The sequence below is a fragment of the Trichechus manatus genome, unplaced genomic scaffold, assembly GCF_000243295.1.
Source record: "Trichechus manatus latirostris isolate Lorelei unplaced genomic scaffold, TriManLat1.0 scaffold00031, whole genome shotgun sequence".
NCBI lineage: Eukaryota > Metazoa > Chordata > Mammalia > Sirenia > Trichechidae > Trichechus > Trichechus manatus.
In genome coordinates, this window is record NW_004443967.1 from 1,241,740 (window position 1) to 1,256,980 (window position 15,241).

A 15,241-nucleotide genomic window follows, 5' to 3' on the forward strand; every position below is an offset into this window, starting at 1 on the left:
CCAGTTATATTGACATGGCCATCACAGTATTTTAGAAAATATTATATATTGATATGTTTCATCTGTAATGTATTCAAAAACAAGATTTAGCTTTGGGTTATAGAACTACCATAATTTTGAAGTAGTGATGTATGTAAACAATATTTTGGTATCTGTGATAAGTATAATCTGATAAGAAAATAGCTGTGATTTCTTTTGGTAACAAAGTCACAGGTACTACTGTGGTTCTTGTCACATTGATTATGGAAGGAAATGCTAAATTTCATTTAAAGTTAAATGAAAATAAAGATGTAAAATTTTTTCTCACCCAAGTCACATATCACCTGAATTTTATCTGTGTAACCCAGGTTAAGAACCCCAATCTGTAGATTCCCCTGCCCTCGTTTTTTTTTTTCTTCATGATTTGTTTGTTGAAGAAAGGTTAGCCCACCACCTGCCCAGCTTTATCTGTATGTATGTACATTTTTGTTGCTGTTGAACCATTTGAGAATAAGTTGCAAAACAGCACTTCACCTCTAAAAGCTAAGCATGTATTTCCTAAGAATAAGGACTTTCTTTATAACCACAGAATCTAAGAAGTATTTCCTTTTTTTTTTTTTTTTTGGGGGGGGGAAATAGATTTTAATTTAAAGAAAGTATATTATTATCTCCAATCCTTTCATTTCTCCTGAACCAATTCTAGTAATGTTTCTGTCTCCAACACTCCACAGAATCAGCTTTTGATTTCAGTGCTTCATGTTGCTAAATCCAGTGGCCCAATCTAGGTCCTGATTTTATTGGCTTATTAATATCTCAAAGTTGATCACTCCCTTCTTTTTTAAGTACATTTTTTGTCTGGTTTCCTGTACCCCATTCCATTAGTTCTCCTCCCGCCTCATGGGTCACTCTTTCATGGCTTCAGTTGCTAGTTCTTCCTCCTCTCACCGATGTTTAGTGTTAGCAGGGCCCTAGTACTCATTTTTTAGATGTCTTTTGTCTGTCTTCATTCACTACCAGGTGATAGCACTTAATAAACCAAAAAAAACTCAAACCTGTTGCTGTCAAGTCAATCCCAACTCATAGCGACCCTACAGGACAGAGTAGAACCGCCCTGTAGGGTTTCCAGGGAGTGGCTGGTGGATTTGAACTGCCGATCTTCTGGTTAGCAGCCGTAGCTCTTAACCACTGTGCCACCAGGGCTCCTAGCACTTAATACATGACATTAAAAAACAAAAACCAAACCCATTTCCCTCAAGTTGACTCTGACTCATGGTGATTGCATGTATTACAGTGTAGAACTGCTTCATAGGGCCTTCTTGCTATGATCTGTTTTGAGTGTGTATGTGTTGGTGAAAGTTTACACAGCAGATTAGGTTCCCATTTGGCAGTTTATATACAAATTGTTCAGTGACATTTGTTACATTTTTCACATTGTGTCAGCATTCTCTTTAATTGTGTTCTGGTTGTTCCATTTCTAGTGCTGTAGTTTCCCTGCCCCCTTATCATCTCATCTTTGCTTTTGAGTAATTGTTGACCCTTTGGTCTCATATAGATGATTTCTCAGTGAAGCACCATACTCGTGGGTAATAACCTGTATTTTATGTGCCAGTCTGTTATTTCACTGAAAGGTGACCTCGGGATAGTTTCAGTTCAAGGTTCCAAGAGTACCTCAGGGAGTCCTTCAGCCTCAAGTAGTCCAGTAAGTCTGGACTTTTTAAGAATTTGAGTTCTGTTCTATGTTTTCTTTTTATTCCTGTTCTATCAGAATCTATCTCTTGTGGCCCTTACCAGAGCGGTCAGTAGTGGTAGCTGGGCACCATCTAGTTCTTCTGGTCTCAGGGTAGATGAGGCCGTGACTCATGTAGGCTGTTAGCCCTGTAGATTAGTTTCTTCTCTGAGACTTTGGTTTCCTTCTGTCTCTTTTGCTTCTGTTGTTTAGAGACCAATAGTTTAATCTTAGATGGCTGTTTGTAACCTTTTAAGACCCCAACACTACTCACTTCACTAGGATGCAAAACATGAACTTTGTGATGCCAGTTGACTGAGTTGTCCCATGAGACTAAAGTCGTAAGCCTTCAAACTGAGAAAACCAATCTCTCAAGGTGCTTGATTATGTCTGAGAAACACCTAAGAAATTTAACATTAACTCAGTAATATCTAAGAAGTATCCAAATTCAAATTCTCAGTTGTCCCAAAATGTTTTGCTATCTAGTATCCAATCAAGGATGCATGCGTCGTGTCTTCTCTTCCGATTCTTTTAATACGGGACATTTCTCCCCTGTTCTCACCCCTCTGGCTTTCCATGATACTGGCTTTCTTGTAGAATGTTTAATTTTCTGGATTTGTCTTATTTTGTCATGATTAGATTCAGGTTTGATATTCTTGGCATGAATACTACATGAGTGATGTGTACTTCTTATTGCATCATATAATGTCAGTTTGTCCCACTATTAGTGTTGCTGAGTTTGATCACTAGCAGGTCTCTCAGTTGTAAAGATGTATTTATCCTTTGTAATTAATAATAGGCAATTACTATTAAATACTTACAGCCTTAAATTAGTTAAGTGTTTGATTATCAATTTATTATTGAATAAAGTTGTTCTACAGAGTTACTACCTTTCTTTCTTTTTTTTTTTTTAAAAATAGGTGACCAAGTCAGTCATCGGGGTGCTCTAACTGGAGGTTATTATGACACAAGGAAGTCTAGGCTTGAATTACAAAAAGACGTTAGAAAAGCAGAAGAAGAACTAGGTGAGCTTGAAGCAAAGCTCAATGAAAACCTGCGCAGAAATATTGAAAATATCTTTTTGTCTTGTTCTTAGTGGTAGATACTATGGAGAAAGAACTGTGTTTTGGTTGCATTATATAATCTTTTGCATGTTGGGTGTATTTTCTCATGTCCAGCAGAGAAAATTTTCATGTGTTTCATATTAGCTGTTTTATTTAAGCACTGCTTGTGTATTTAACTGCTAAGATGGGAAAAAAAACTGACAACTTTTAATATTGAGCCTTTGCCTAGCTGTTAAATGGCTATTACCAGTGAGCCTACTTTTTGGAGAAAAGAACCTGAGGAGCAAAGAGCTTTTGTTTAAGTGGGTTATGTCTATCGATGTTTACCATATTGGGCATTAAAACTGAGAAATTTAAGAATATTTACTTATTAAAAAGTAACAAGAAGTAATGAAGTCACTCCTGAGGCTCACCCTTCAGCCAAAGATTATACAGGGCCATAAAACCAAATGAGACTAAAGAGGCACACCAACCTGGGGGCAAGAACTACAAGGCAGGAAGGGACAGGAAAGCTGGTAATAGGGAACCCAGGGTAGAGAAGGGAGAGTGTTGACCTGTCATAGGGTTGGTAACCAATGTCATAGAACAATATGTGTACCAGTTGTTTAATGAGAGGCCAGTTCGTTCTGTAAACCTTCATCTAAAGTGCAATAATAAAATAAAAAGTAACAACAGTTCATCATTGCTTGTTAACATACATATTTTTTAATGAAAAAGTATTTTCCAAAACATTTAATAAGAATGACATTGTTTTACGTTCTTGCAAATTCAAAATATCTGGCTTAAAAGACAGCTAGTTCTGAATTATCTATTTCTGCAGTCTCTTATGACACCTTTTTTTTTTTTTTTTAGTATTATTTATTTTGTTGTTGAGAGCATACCCACCAAAACATATACTAATTCAACAGTTTCTACACGTTCCATTTAGTGACATTGATATGACACGTTTGGTTGAAGTATCTGAAGAAAGTCTGGTCCCATACAGATACAGCCTTTTCAGATCATTGCAGATACTTCTTTAATATCACATCAACACTCAATAAGTGATAGTTTCCTAAAGGTTAGTTGTAATGTAGTCTGAAACCGTATCAGTGAACTTTTCATACCCTATTACATTAAAATCCATATGTCTGTTTTGTATTTTGAATGGATTTTTCACACAGCAATGCGTGGTTTTGTAACATGCATTGGTCATTTGGAAAATATGGGCTGATGGAGTTACGTGGATCTTCCAGATGTTGACTTGTTTGATTATACAATACCAAAATGTTACGCTCATTAATATCACCAGTCTCATCAGAAAAGACTTTTAAGTATTGGGAAGCTGTCAGGTTTATGGTGGTGAATAACAGTTTCCAAATTTCTAATTTTCATTTGAAAGCATGAATTTATGATTGGCAACAGATACTGTCACTTGTTTTCCTTGAATTGATAGGCTTACTTTGTTCATTTTCAAGGAAATGGCTGCCAGATACCCAAGTCTGAGTAACTATGTAGTTAGTCTCTCATTCATTCTTTTAGATGAAAAATGGTGTTGCATGAAAAAAGTGGCTAGCTTATCTCATAATTAAGACAGTTTTGCAAGTGCTTTTTTTTAAAACAACCATGGTACGTGGTATAAGGCAGAAGTGCTTTGTATGTACTTCCTATTTTGTCACAATATTAAAAATACAGGCAGTGAAGCATTGAGATTAAGTAAAGTTAATAATGTTTACTACTTCATCAAGACATTCTTAAGTGAAACTGGCCTTTTTTTATTTTACTGTGAGCTTACAGCTTCTACACCATCAGTGCAAGCATCAGCACAGAGAAGGCAGCTGAGCATCTGAGTTTTGGCCTTGTAGGAGTCTGCATACTGCAGTTTGAGAACTGCCTAAATTTGGCAGGATGTAAACACAAAGTATTGGGAAATACTAAGAAAAAGGAGGATGTTGATAGCAACTACTTTCCCATATTTGACAATCCGGATAGATTTAATTTTTTCATATTGGGCAAGGCCTACTCTTCATATAAAACTCCCTAACATAGTGCCTTAAGCATAATATATAATTGATACTTGTTGGATGAAAAGATATAAAAATATATATAATATTGTTAGATTTGATTTGGCTTCCTTTAAGGTTTCCGAAGAATTTTTTGTATAACTGTTAGTAAAAGAGTATCCGTGTTATTTTGGGGGTGCAATGATGGGGCGAAATGTTTTAAGATTCTTTTTATGATGGAACTCATTTAGTCTGATATTCAGCATGGCTATGGTCCACAGATTTGAGGAAATAAGCGTCATTTAGGGGTAAGGAAAAGGAGGGGACAAACAATGTTGTAGTTACTAAGAACTAAAGAGACTTCAGAGCATATTATATTCTTACAACCTGGAGAGAATTTTCCTTAGCCTTGTATATGGATTAATAATGAAATTGATCAGTTGATGAACCAAATGCAACAGATAGAGACCCAGCAAAGGAAATTTAAAGCATCCCGAGATAGTATATTATCAGAAATGAAGATGCTAAAGGAGAAGAGGCAGCAGTCAGAGAAAACCTTTATGCCTAAGGTTCGTAAGTATGCCTTTTTGTTGTCAAGCCATTTTAATTGTATAGAATTAAAAATGGATCATATATTATATGGGTTATTCTTGAGTTTCATATGTTCCGTTTTTGTTTAGACTCATACTTTTGGATATGTCTACATCTATCTATACCACACTTATACCCACGGACACACTTATACCCACGGACACTCCTATTACAGGCCAAATTCAAACTTCAATGGACAAATAAACATTTTGAGCTGTGGCATAATAGTACTGTCAGACAGTCGGTATTTAATTGTGTCAGTAACTATTTTTGCTGTAAAACACTATGGAGTTATTTGAATACTTCATTACATTTTGTCCAGATTGTATTACAATGAGTAGAAAGCAAACTCAATTACTGTTAAATTACAAGTGATAATACATATTGGTCTAATAAACTTGAAGAAGTTTTGACCAAAAACTTTTATATAGTGCTTAAAATAAAAAAAAACAAACCCATTGCCATCAAGTAGATTCCAATTCATAGCAACCCTATAGGACAGAGTAGAATTGCCCCACAGGGTTTCCAAGGCTGTAAACATTTACAGAAGCAGACTGCCACATCTTTCTCCCACCGAGTGGCTGAGGGGTTCAAATCACCGACCTTTCAATTAGCAGCCAATCCCTTAACCACTGTGCCCCTATGTAGTGCATAAATAGTACTGAAACAACAAAGTAAAAAAAAATTGTCCACAATTTTCCCACCTTAACACATCTCACAACCTTTTCGCTTTCTTTTTGTTCTTACGAATATGCATGAAGACTTTTATTTATATAGTTTAATTATGGAATATGATCTGTTCCACGTACTCCCATAGTATTGCGTCATAAATATTCTTGTTGCTGCATAGTCCTAATTATCAATTTTAATGGATATCTAATATTTGAGTTACTATTTATTTAGCTCACTTCAATATCAAATATAGATTGTTCCCAATTTTTCACTATTAGTGCAGTGACTAATACTTTTATTAATAAATGGATAATCTGTCATACAGCAACGTAGCTTGCAAAGTTTGGAGGCAAGTTTGCATGCGATGGAATCTACCAGGGAATCATTAAAAGCAGAATTGGGAACAGATTTGCTTTCTCAACTTAGTCTGGAAGATCAGAAGAGAGTAGATGCACTGAATGATGAAATTCGTCAACTTCAGCAGGCAAGTACGATTGATAGGAAAACAACTTCCACTGGTGCTGACTATTGTGAAAAGTTCTTAATAAATAAAGGAAGGCGAAAGAGTGGAATGTTAAGAGCATAAAAATGAGACTTGGACTTCTGGTATCTAAAAGTAAATAAGGTTTCAGTAAGTTTTTCTAAACTGTTGTGAATATGTTAAGATTATACAAGAAATCTTTATTTTCTTCCATCTTAATGTACACTTATCATTAGTAAGCTTGAGCTTGTTAGCTTTGCCACAGTTATTGATCTCAGTACCTTTACATGTTTAATATTGTTTTGATTAAACATTTCAGTAACACTTGATTTTTGGATGCAAAGATGTGAACAACCAAAACCAAACCCGTTGCCAACTCATAGCGACCCTATAGGTCAGAGTAGAACTGCCCCATAGGGTTTCCAAGGAGCGGCTGCTAAATTTAAACTGCCATCCTTTTGGTTAGCAGCCGACCTCTTAACCCCACTGCATCATCAGGGCTCCAAACAACCAACACTGAGTCCAAAAAAATAAAAGCAAGAAAAGAAAAGATTAATACTTTTGGTAGCATGCCTCATAAAAAGAAGTAGACACAAAAACTTAGCATTTTGAATAGATGAAAGAGAAAATGAAGAAAGTATAGGGCTTTTTGGAAGAGTTTAAGACCGTATTTCAGTACATATGAGCACCAGTAACGGAGGAGACGTTTGTATGTGAGAATTGTGCATGTTTATATGGACAACTCATTTTTTTTTCTTAATTCTAGGAAAATAGACAGTTGCTGAATGAAAGAATTAAACTGGAAGGTATTATTACTCGAGTAGAGACATATCTCAATGAGAATCTGAGGAAACGCTTAGACCAAGTAGAACAGGTATATTGTTCTTTGAGGATTCCTTGATGACCATATCTATTGAAAGTGGTTAGGAGAGTCTGATCCAGAGCATGGGTTTTAAAGGGCAGAAAGACTAGCGGTCTGACCACCTGCCCTGGGGTTGAACTCTAGTGTATGATCTTAGGCAATTCATTTAATATTTCTAAGCCTTGGTTTCCTCCTGTGTAAAATAAGCACAATAGTGGTACCTGTTTTGCATAATTACTGTCCTGGCACATTGTAGTTGCTCAGTAGATGTTAATATTTTCTCAGTAGTAGTCGTATGCTGAGAAATTTTCTAGTAATTACTTTTTTTTTTTTAATGGATGCTACAAATATTTGCAGTTGCATGAAGTATATTGATTTTCTTCAACGTTTATCCAAACATAACAACAACTGTAGAAACTGTTGGCAGTCTTAACAGTTGGAAACTAACAGACTTTATATTTTATGGTTTAATGCTCATAAGTTGTTTTTGTGTCGAAGGAACTTAATGAACTGAGAGAGACAGAAGGGGGTACTGTTCTCACTGCCACAACATCAGAACTTGAAGCCATCAATAAAAGAGTAAAAGATACTATGGCACGATCGGAAGGTATTTTTTTTACCCCAGTAAAAAGGTTTTTTTTGTATTTAATTATATTTTGGTTCTTCATTTTATAAAATTGTTTAGTACAAAATGAATTGTCCAAATAGGCAAAAGCACGTACTAATCATTTTGCGTGTTTTCCATCATCATGAACAATTTGTGGTGAACGGAGTTTGGTGTGTTGGTTATAAATAGTAACCATTGTTTTGTTGAAATGTTTGTCACGATTTTATTAGAGACCGTAAATTATTCATGTCGTATACTCTGAATTTGGACAGAAGTATGAAATAGCTGAATCAAGTTTCTTATTACCTAGTTACTGAGAGGAAAATAATTTTTTAGTTTTTTATAAACATAAGGAACATTAAAGAATGAAACTATATCTTTGATTTTTTTTTATGTACACTCCTAATTTTATTTTGAATTTTCACAATAAAATTTAAACACTGAAAAAACCTGAAATTTGTTTCTTTTGATAGATTTTATCATTAAAATAAAATCTCTTCCATAAAGTAAAATCTTTGCTCAAATAACGCTTTAATATAGGTATTGTGGCCTAATTTTTTGTCTTCTATTTTAGATCTGGACAATTCCATTGATAAAACAGAAGCTGGAATTAAGGAGCTTCAGAAGAGTATGGAACGCTGGAAAAATATGGAAAAAGAACACATGGATGCTATAAATCATGATACTAAAGAACTGGAAAAGATGACAAATCGCCAAGGCATGCTACTGAAGAAGAAAGAAGAATGTATGAAGAAAATTCGAGAACTTGGATCACTTCCTCAGGAAGCATTTGAAAAATATCAGACACTGAGCCTCAAACAGGTAAATCTTGTTAGTTTTAGATATGAAGCCTTATTGCAAATTTCCTTGTATGTTTCAAAACATTATTAGAATTGAGCTTATTTATTGATAAAATTTTTTCTCTTTATAGTTGTTTCGAAAACTTGAACAGTGCAACACAGAATTGAAGAAGTACAGCCATGTTAACAAAAAAGCTTTAGACCAGTTTGTAAATTTCTCCGAGCAGAAAGAAAAGTTAATAAAACGGCAAGAAGAGTTGGATAGGGGGTACAAATCAATCATGGAATTGATGAATGTACTTGAACTCCGAAAATATGAGGCTATTCAGTTAACTTTCAAACAGGTATATTTCTCTCTGTAGTTAAAACACATATACCAAATAAGTTTCCACTGTTACTCAATTTGTAAAGATTTTAAAACTTTCTTCCCACTTACATGTAGACCCTAATAAATGTGAACAAATCCAGTATATAGGTGCTAACATATAATAACTTGGATGTTTTACACAGCTTTTAAAAGGATCCAGTCTGTAATTATCCTTATTTTTTACCTACGATTAAAAAATACTTCTGATTGTTCTTAAATATTTTGTCTTTGTTTTAGGCAGTAATAGGTATATATACACCTAAGCAAAATTTATATTTGAGTTGACATCCTTTTTTTTTTTTTTAAGGTATCTAAGAACTTCAGTGAAGTATTCCAGAAGTTGGTACCTGGTGGCAAAGCTACTTTGGTGATGAAGAAAGGAGATGTGGAGGGCAGTCAGTCTCAGGATGAAGGAGAAGGGAGTGGTGAAAGTGAGAGGGGTTCTGGGTCACAAAGCAGTGTCCCATCAGTTGACCAGTTCACTGGAGTTGGAATTAGGGTAAAATACTTCACATTCAGTTTTCCCCAGAGCATTACCATAGAAGAATAATTTGTAGAATATTTTGCAAACTGGTGCATTATATGCAGTTTAATTTTAAGAGAGTTGTTGGTGATTCTACTTTTTCAGACTATTAACTCATTAAATATTTTCTTAGGTGTCATTTACAGGAAAACAAGGTGAAATGAGAGAAATGCAACAGCTTTCAGGTGGACAGAAATCCTTGGTAGCTCTTGCTCTGATATTTGCAATTCAGAAATGTGACCCAGCTCCTTTTTACTTGTTTGATGAGATTGACCAAGCTCTGGATGCTCAGCACAGAAAGGCTGTGTCAGGTACAGTGTTGTTTTGTACTTAATAGTGGAAACCTGCTTCAAGATGATAGTCTACCTACTTCATAGTGGCTTCTTGTTGCCTGAAATATTTGGAGGGACTCTTTTTAACAGGTTTTTTAAAAAAATTTACAAAGTTTAGTTTTGTGAGAAATAGATAAAGTTCTTTGAATCAATTGAAAACTCTACTCCAATTAAATTTTCATACAAATGTCTGTCATTTTAAAACTTGTTACTTTCAGTGTTTGAACAACTCTTGTTATAACCAGTATTGATTCTGTGTTTAAAGAATCTAATTCTGTTTTTCAGTAAGTTCAGAAGATCTTTAAGGGAGTGGGGAGTAGAGGGAAGGTTGTTTTTGTATTTTGTGTGAGAAAATTTATTTTGCTCTGGCATTTCTTATGCTGTGCTAGAAGTTGCTTTATATTAAATAAAAACTTAATATTTTATAACTGAGATACTGAGGTTGAAGATTTATCCCTAATTCAGAAGTCAAGTTGGTAATTTCTGCAGATGTGTGTATGAAAAATAAAATAGTCACAAGCTGTTTGGCAGTTTTGAATTTTTGAATTTTAGTTAAGAGTAAAGACACTTTTTAAATTTTTAGATCTACTGACAAGAGGAATTTATTACTTTTTTTTTTTTGCAGATATGATTATGGAACTTGCTGTACATGCTCAATTTATTACAACTACATTCAGGCCTGAACTGCTTGAGTCAGCTGACAAATTCTATGGTGTAAAGTTTAGAAACAAAGTAATATTTTTTTATATGAAGTCTAAGTTCTGTACAGTGTTTAATCTATTTTGTTTGAATTCTAGTTTTATGTTACTTGTCTTGAAAGGAAACTTAGAAAGTCATTGCTTATCTGATGATGACATCTACATAAAATCTTCTTCTGCAAATGCCTATGAAGTTTAGCAATTTTTAGTAGCATTCATTTCACTAATTTTATTTTCATTGTTTAAAGAAACAGTATCTTCCTTTCCAGTCTACTTCAATGCTTCTTTAATGTACAGTCTTTAATGATTGTATACACTCACTTATATTTGGTAGGACCACACAGCTCTTCTATTCCCTTCCAGCCATAAGGTGCTTTGATAAAATACCAAAGTAATTTAGGTCAGATTTGAGGAATATAGAAACTGAACAAAAGAGATGGTTCAAATATTTAGACGTAAGTACTTATCAAAGTGTCTTCAGAGCATTAAAATGCAGAATATTCTTTAAACCCATGCATTTTCCTACTGTAGCATTGAACAAACACCATTCGTTATAAATAAAGTTTATGAGTCAGTGCTTCAGAGTAATTTGGCTTGATGTATAAACTTTATAAAAGATAAGCTGTGTATTTTAAACATTACCCTATATAATACAAACACTGTTACATTTCTTTCTTTAATGTAAGGTTTAACAGATTTTGTTTTAACATCCATTGTTCTTTCAGGTTAGTCATATTGATGTGATCACAGCAGAGATGGCCAAAGACTTTGTAGAAGACGATACCACTCATGGTTAATTGGAAAATATCACCTGCTGTTTTGGAAGATGTGTATAGTAATATGATTCTCATATCCAGGAACTGTAAATTTAAACCTAAGTATTTGGTCATTAATAGTTTTCAGACTTAGAACATAAATATTCCTTTTATATTTCTGTCTCTGTATTTTATAAGATGATCTGTAATGTTACATTTCTACTTATAGTTTAAGAATTTTATTTCCAGCACGATTTTTTTTGTAAAGTGTCCTGCTCCTGTTTTAAATCTTTTGAAATATGCTAAATATTCTTTCCTAATTATTTTATCAGTTATACTGCCTCTTTTTTATAGCTTCAATTAAATAATTGGTTTTATGACTAATTTAGTGTTTTATGTGACTTTTCATTTATAGTCGTGCTAATTAGAAACAGTTTTTTCTTAATCATTTACTTTCTGTTTTGCCTAAGAAAGGATTTGCCCTGGTGTCACAGTGGTTAAGAGCTCAGCTGCTGACCAAAAGGTTGGCAGTTCAAATCCACTAGCCACTTCTTGGAAACTCTATGGGGCAGTTCTACTCTGTTCTATAGGGTGGCTATGAGTCAGAATCAACTCAATGGCAGTGGGTTTATAGGACGATTAAAAAGTAAATTTTAGTTTTATATTCTGTGTATTAACATCAGGTGGTTTTCAATCCTGGCTGTACATTTGAGTCCCCTGGTGAAGCTTTTAAAAATGTAACATTGCTGGAATCTTTCCCTAGACACGTTGAATCAAAATCTTTAAGAGTGGAGACTCAGTCATTGGTGTACCTAAAGTTCTCCCAGGTGATTCTGATGCTTAATTGACGGTTGAGAACCCCTGCTTTAATTTGGTATAACAGTCTTTTAAAAATTATTATTTTTTGGATGGCAATGTGTTGAATAGAGTTCATCTATTTGAAAGTGAGTTCTAAGTGTAACTGAGAACATTAAAGCCAGAAAATTGAGCCCTGAAATTTGTTTTTCTGGATGTATAAAGTTTTAGAAAACATTGTTACTGAAACCTCAGTTTTTTTTCCCAGAAGAGGTCTTCGTCTTGTCTTTTTTATTGTGTTTTTTAACAGCTTTATTGAGATATAATTCATATATCATAAAGTTCACCCATTTAAAGTATACAGTTCAGTGGTTTTTAGTATATTCACAAAGTTGTGCAGCCACCTCCACAATCTCATTTTAGAACATTTTCATTACCCCCAAAAGAAACCTCGTACTTGTTAGCAGTCATTCCCCATTTCCCTCTCTCTCCCTTCATCCCTGGCAACCACAAATCTACTTTCTGTCTTAATAGATTAGCTAGTTCTGGATATTTCATATAAATAGAATCATATAATGTGGTCTTTTGTGTCTGGCTTCTTCCACTTAGCATGTTTTTAGGGTTCATCCATGTTGTAGCATGTATCAGCACTTCATTTCTTTTTATTGCTGAATAATATTCCATTATATGAATATACCACATTTTGTTTATCTGTTTGTCAGTTGATGGATGTATGAGTAGTACTGATTCTCCCACTTAGAGATTTTGTTAATAGGGTTACAAATTTACTATGTTCACCATAGTAGATTTGAAAAATATAACATGTATTTGTAAATCACTTTATCAGCCAGAGTGCCACTGTTAACATTTTGGGGTTTCCTTCATATCTTCACACAAAGTTGTTTATTTTTATGTTTATACTAGATACACAATTTTGCATCCTGAATTTTTTACTTACGAATACAATATAAAATATTCCTCTGTTTAAAACTCTTCAGAAACAAAATTTTAATAGCCACATAATATTCTATCAAATAGAAATGGCACAATTTAATTAGAAATCCACTGTTGGATGCTTAGATTGCTTCCTTTTAGCCATAATAGCAAAAGCAAACCCAAAAATTGATTAATTCTTTTACATATAAAACTTTGGAAATTCAGGAATATTTTCTCAAGATTCCCAGAAATCAGGCTATGAACATTTATAAACGTGTGATTTTGGGACCTTTTAAAAAATATGTAAAATATGTGATTGATTAGTATGATAAGTAGGTTAAAGGTTTTTCTACTCAAATGAAAATACTAATTTTCTTAGAAAATGATGCAACTTCAGTTATAGAAACTATTTTATTGTAAGTAGTGGTATAATAGTTATGCAGTAAAAGTATGAAAAAGGTGTGAAAGCTGACTTTTGGAGGATTTCTCTTTTTCTTTGTTTTTAAAATATAAGCAATAGCAAACGTATTTTTAAAAGCATTTGGTTAATTCTTCAAAAGAGTTTTTCTGCTAACAACTCTCTAGGGAGGGAACTAGCCCTTCCATTCAACTTCCTGTAAAGGGAAAATACTGGTGTTCAGGGAACGGTTTTAAGATCTTAACTATCGCCCAGCAAATGGTCTCCTGACACAGCAGCATCAGGTTGCTTGGGGTTTTTGAGTATGTTCTGCGTAGAAGTAGTATTCATTCTTGATCTTTCTTCACCTTTCATCAGGCATATTTCTTTATCCGGGAACACACTAATAATCCAGGTTTGCATACTTATGCCGAATCTGGTATGTTAAGCATGGGAAGAGTAAATGGAAACCAGATGCAAAATGATAGTTAAAATTGGTGACAGCAAAGGTGTTAGGTCTACTGCCTAGAAATTAGGAGGGTCTTTCCCTATTCTTTTTTTCCTTTTTAAATTATGTGTAATTAGGTAGAAATTATCCTCTACTTTTGTGTGAAGATTGAGCAGTCGTGATAGCTTTGTTCCCTTAGTTTCGTACTTTGTTAAGGAGAAACAGCTAGCTTTTCCTTTTCCTCTAGGAAGAGTAATAATGACAGAATCTATTTCAATTGTCTTTTGCTTAAAAGTGTGTTATGGCCTGTGTTGTGGCCTCGTGAGTTTAGCTTTGCCCAAAGAATTTGGTCTTTGTCCTTGAGGCATCCAGACCATACTGAGGGTTTATGCTACTGAGGTGACTCAGGTGGGGGCTGGCCAGGCCAGAAAGATCACCTGATAACAGCCAACCTCAGAGGAGTGGGGGCATGATTGCATCAATCATGCCTATATAATGAGTTCCCAGTAAAGGCTGTGGACACAGAAGCTTTATGGGCTTCCTGGTTAGTGAAAGACATCAGTTCACGTGTTTGGGTAGTGCACCCTTTTTTGGAAATGGAAGCTCTGCATTGAGAACCCTTCAAGACCTCACCCTGTGAGTCTTCGTTTATACCTTTTTTGCTATAATAAAACGAATCCAAAGTATACTGCTTTCCTGAGTTCTGTGAGGCATTCTAGTGAATTATCAAAGCCATGGGAGTAGTGGGAGCCAGCGGATCAGAAGTGAGGGGGAATCCTGCGTATCTCTGAACTGTTACCCTGAGAGGGTTATGGAAAAACCTTGAATTTATAGTCAGCAGGTCAGAAGTGGGGGGGCTCTAGGGAGCCTTGAGCTTGCAGCTGTCGTCTGAAGTCTTGGGCAGACTTGGCAGTCCAGAGGACTGCCCTTGTGAGCTCTGACCTAGCTCTGGGTGGTTAAAAGAGTCAAAAGGAGAAAGTGCTGCATGAGCACCTGGTGTCAGAACAAAAGTGGACCATAGGGAAAAAGAAATAGATTGAGACTGATTTATTTTCCTAGTAGTCACATCAAATATTTTCTTGCTAAAATGGATTGATTCAGTTACATCTCTAGAAGGAACATTAATTTGGCAAGAAATCAGATTTTGCAGAGCATTTCATCTTAAACGTGGGTTTTATGTCAACACTTCTCTAAGCTAAAAATATCAGGACCTTGCAGTTAGGGAT

The 15,241-nt window shown here is 34.7% G+C and overlaps 1 protein-coding gene across 2 annotated transcripts in view; it reads left to right on the plus strand.

Annotated features, from left to right (window-relative positions):
- The window catches only part of SMC3 (structural maintenance of chromosomes 3), a 37,529-nt gene extending 25,585 nt beyond the window's left edge, over positions 1–11,944 (plus strand). The window contains exons 19-29 of one of the 2 annotated variants that reach the window (XM_004374841.3): positions 2,626–2,778; positions 5,169–5,320; positions 6,340–6,498; positions 7,262–7,369; positions 7,856–7,964; positions 8,539–8,786; positions 8,896–9,108; positions 9,439–9,630; positions 9,788–9,965; positions 10,612–10,718; positions 11,410–11,944. In XM_004374841.3, coding sequence (XP_004374898.1) covers positions 2,626–2,778; positions 5,169–5,320; positions 6,340–6,498; positions 7,262–7,369; positions 7,856–7,964; positions 8,539–8,786; positions 8,896–9,108; positions 9,439–9,630; positions 9,788–9,965; positions 10,612–10,718; positions 11,410–11,481 — 1,691 coding nt within the window. In that variant the 3' untranslated portion in view covers positions 11,482–11,944. The remainder of the gene's footprint in view (positions 1–2,625; positions 2,779–5,168; positions 5,321–6,339; positions 6,499–7,261; positions 7,370–7,855; positions 7,965–8,538; positions 8,787–8,895; positions 9,109–9,438; positions 9,631–9,787; positions 9,966–10,611; positions 10,719–11,409) is intronic. The other variant, XM_023729929.1, reaches the window with a different exon arrangement.
- Positions 11,945–15,241: the final 3,297 nt, after the last annotated feature.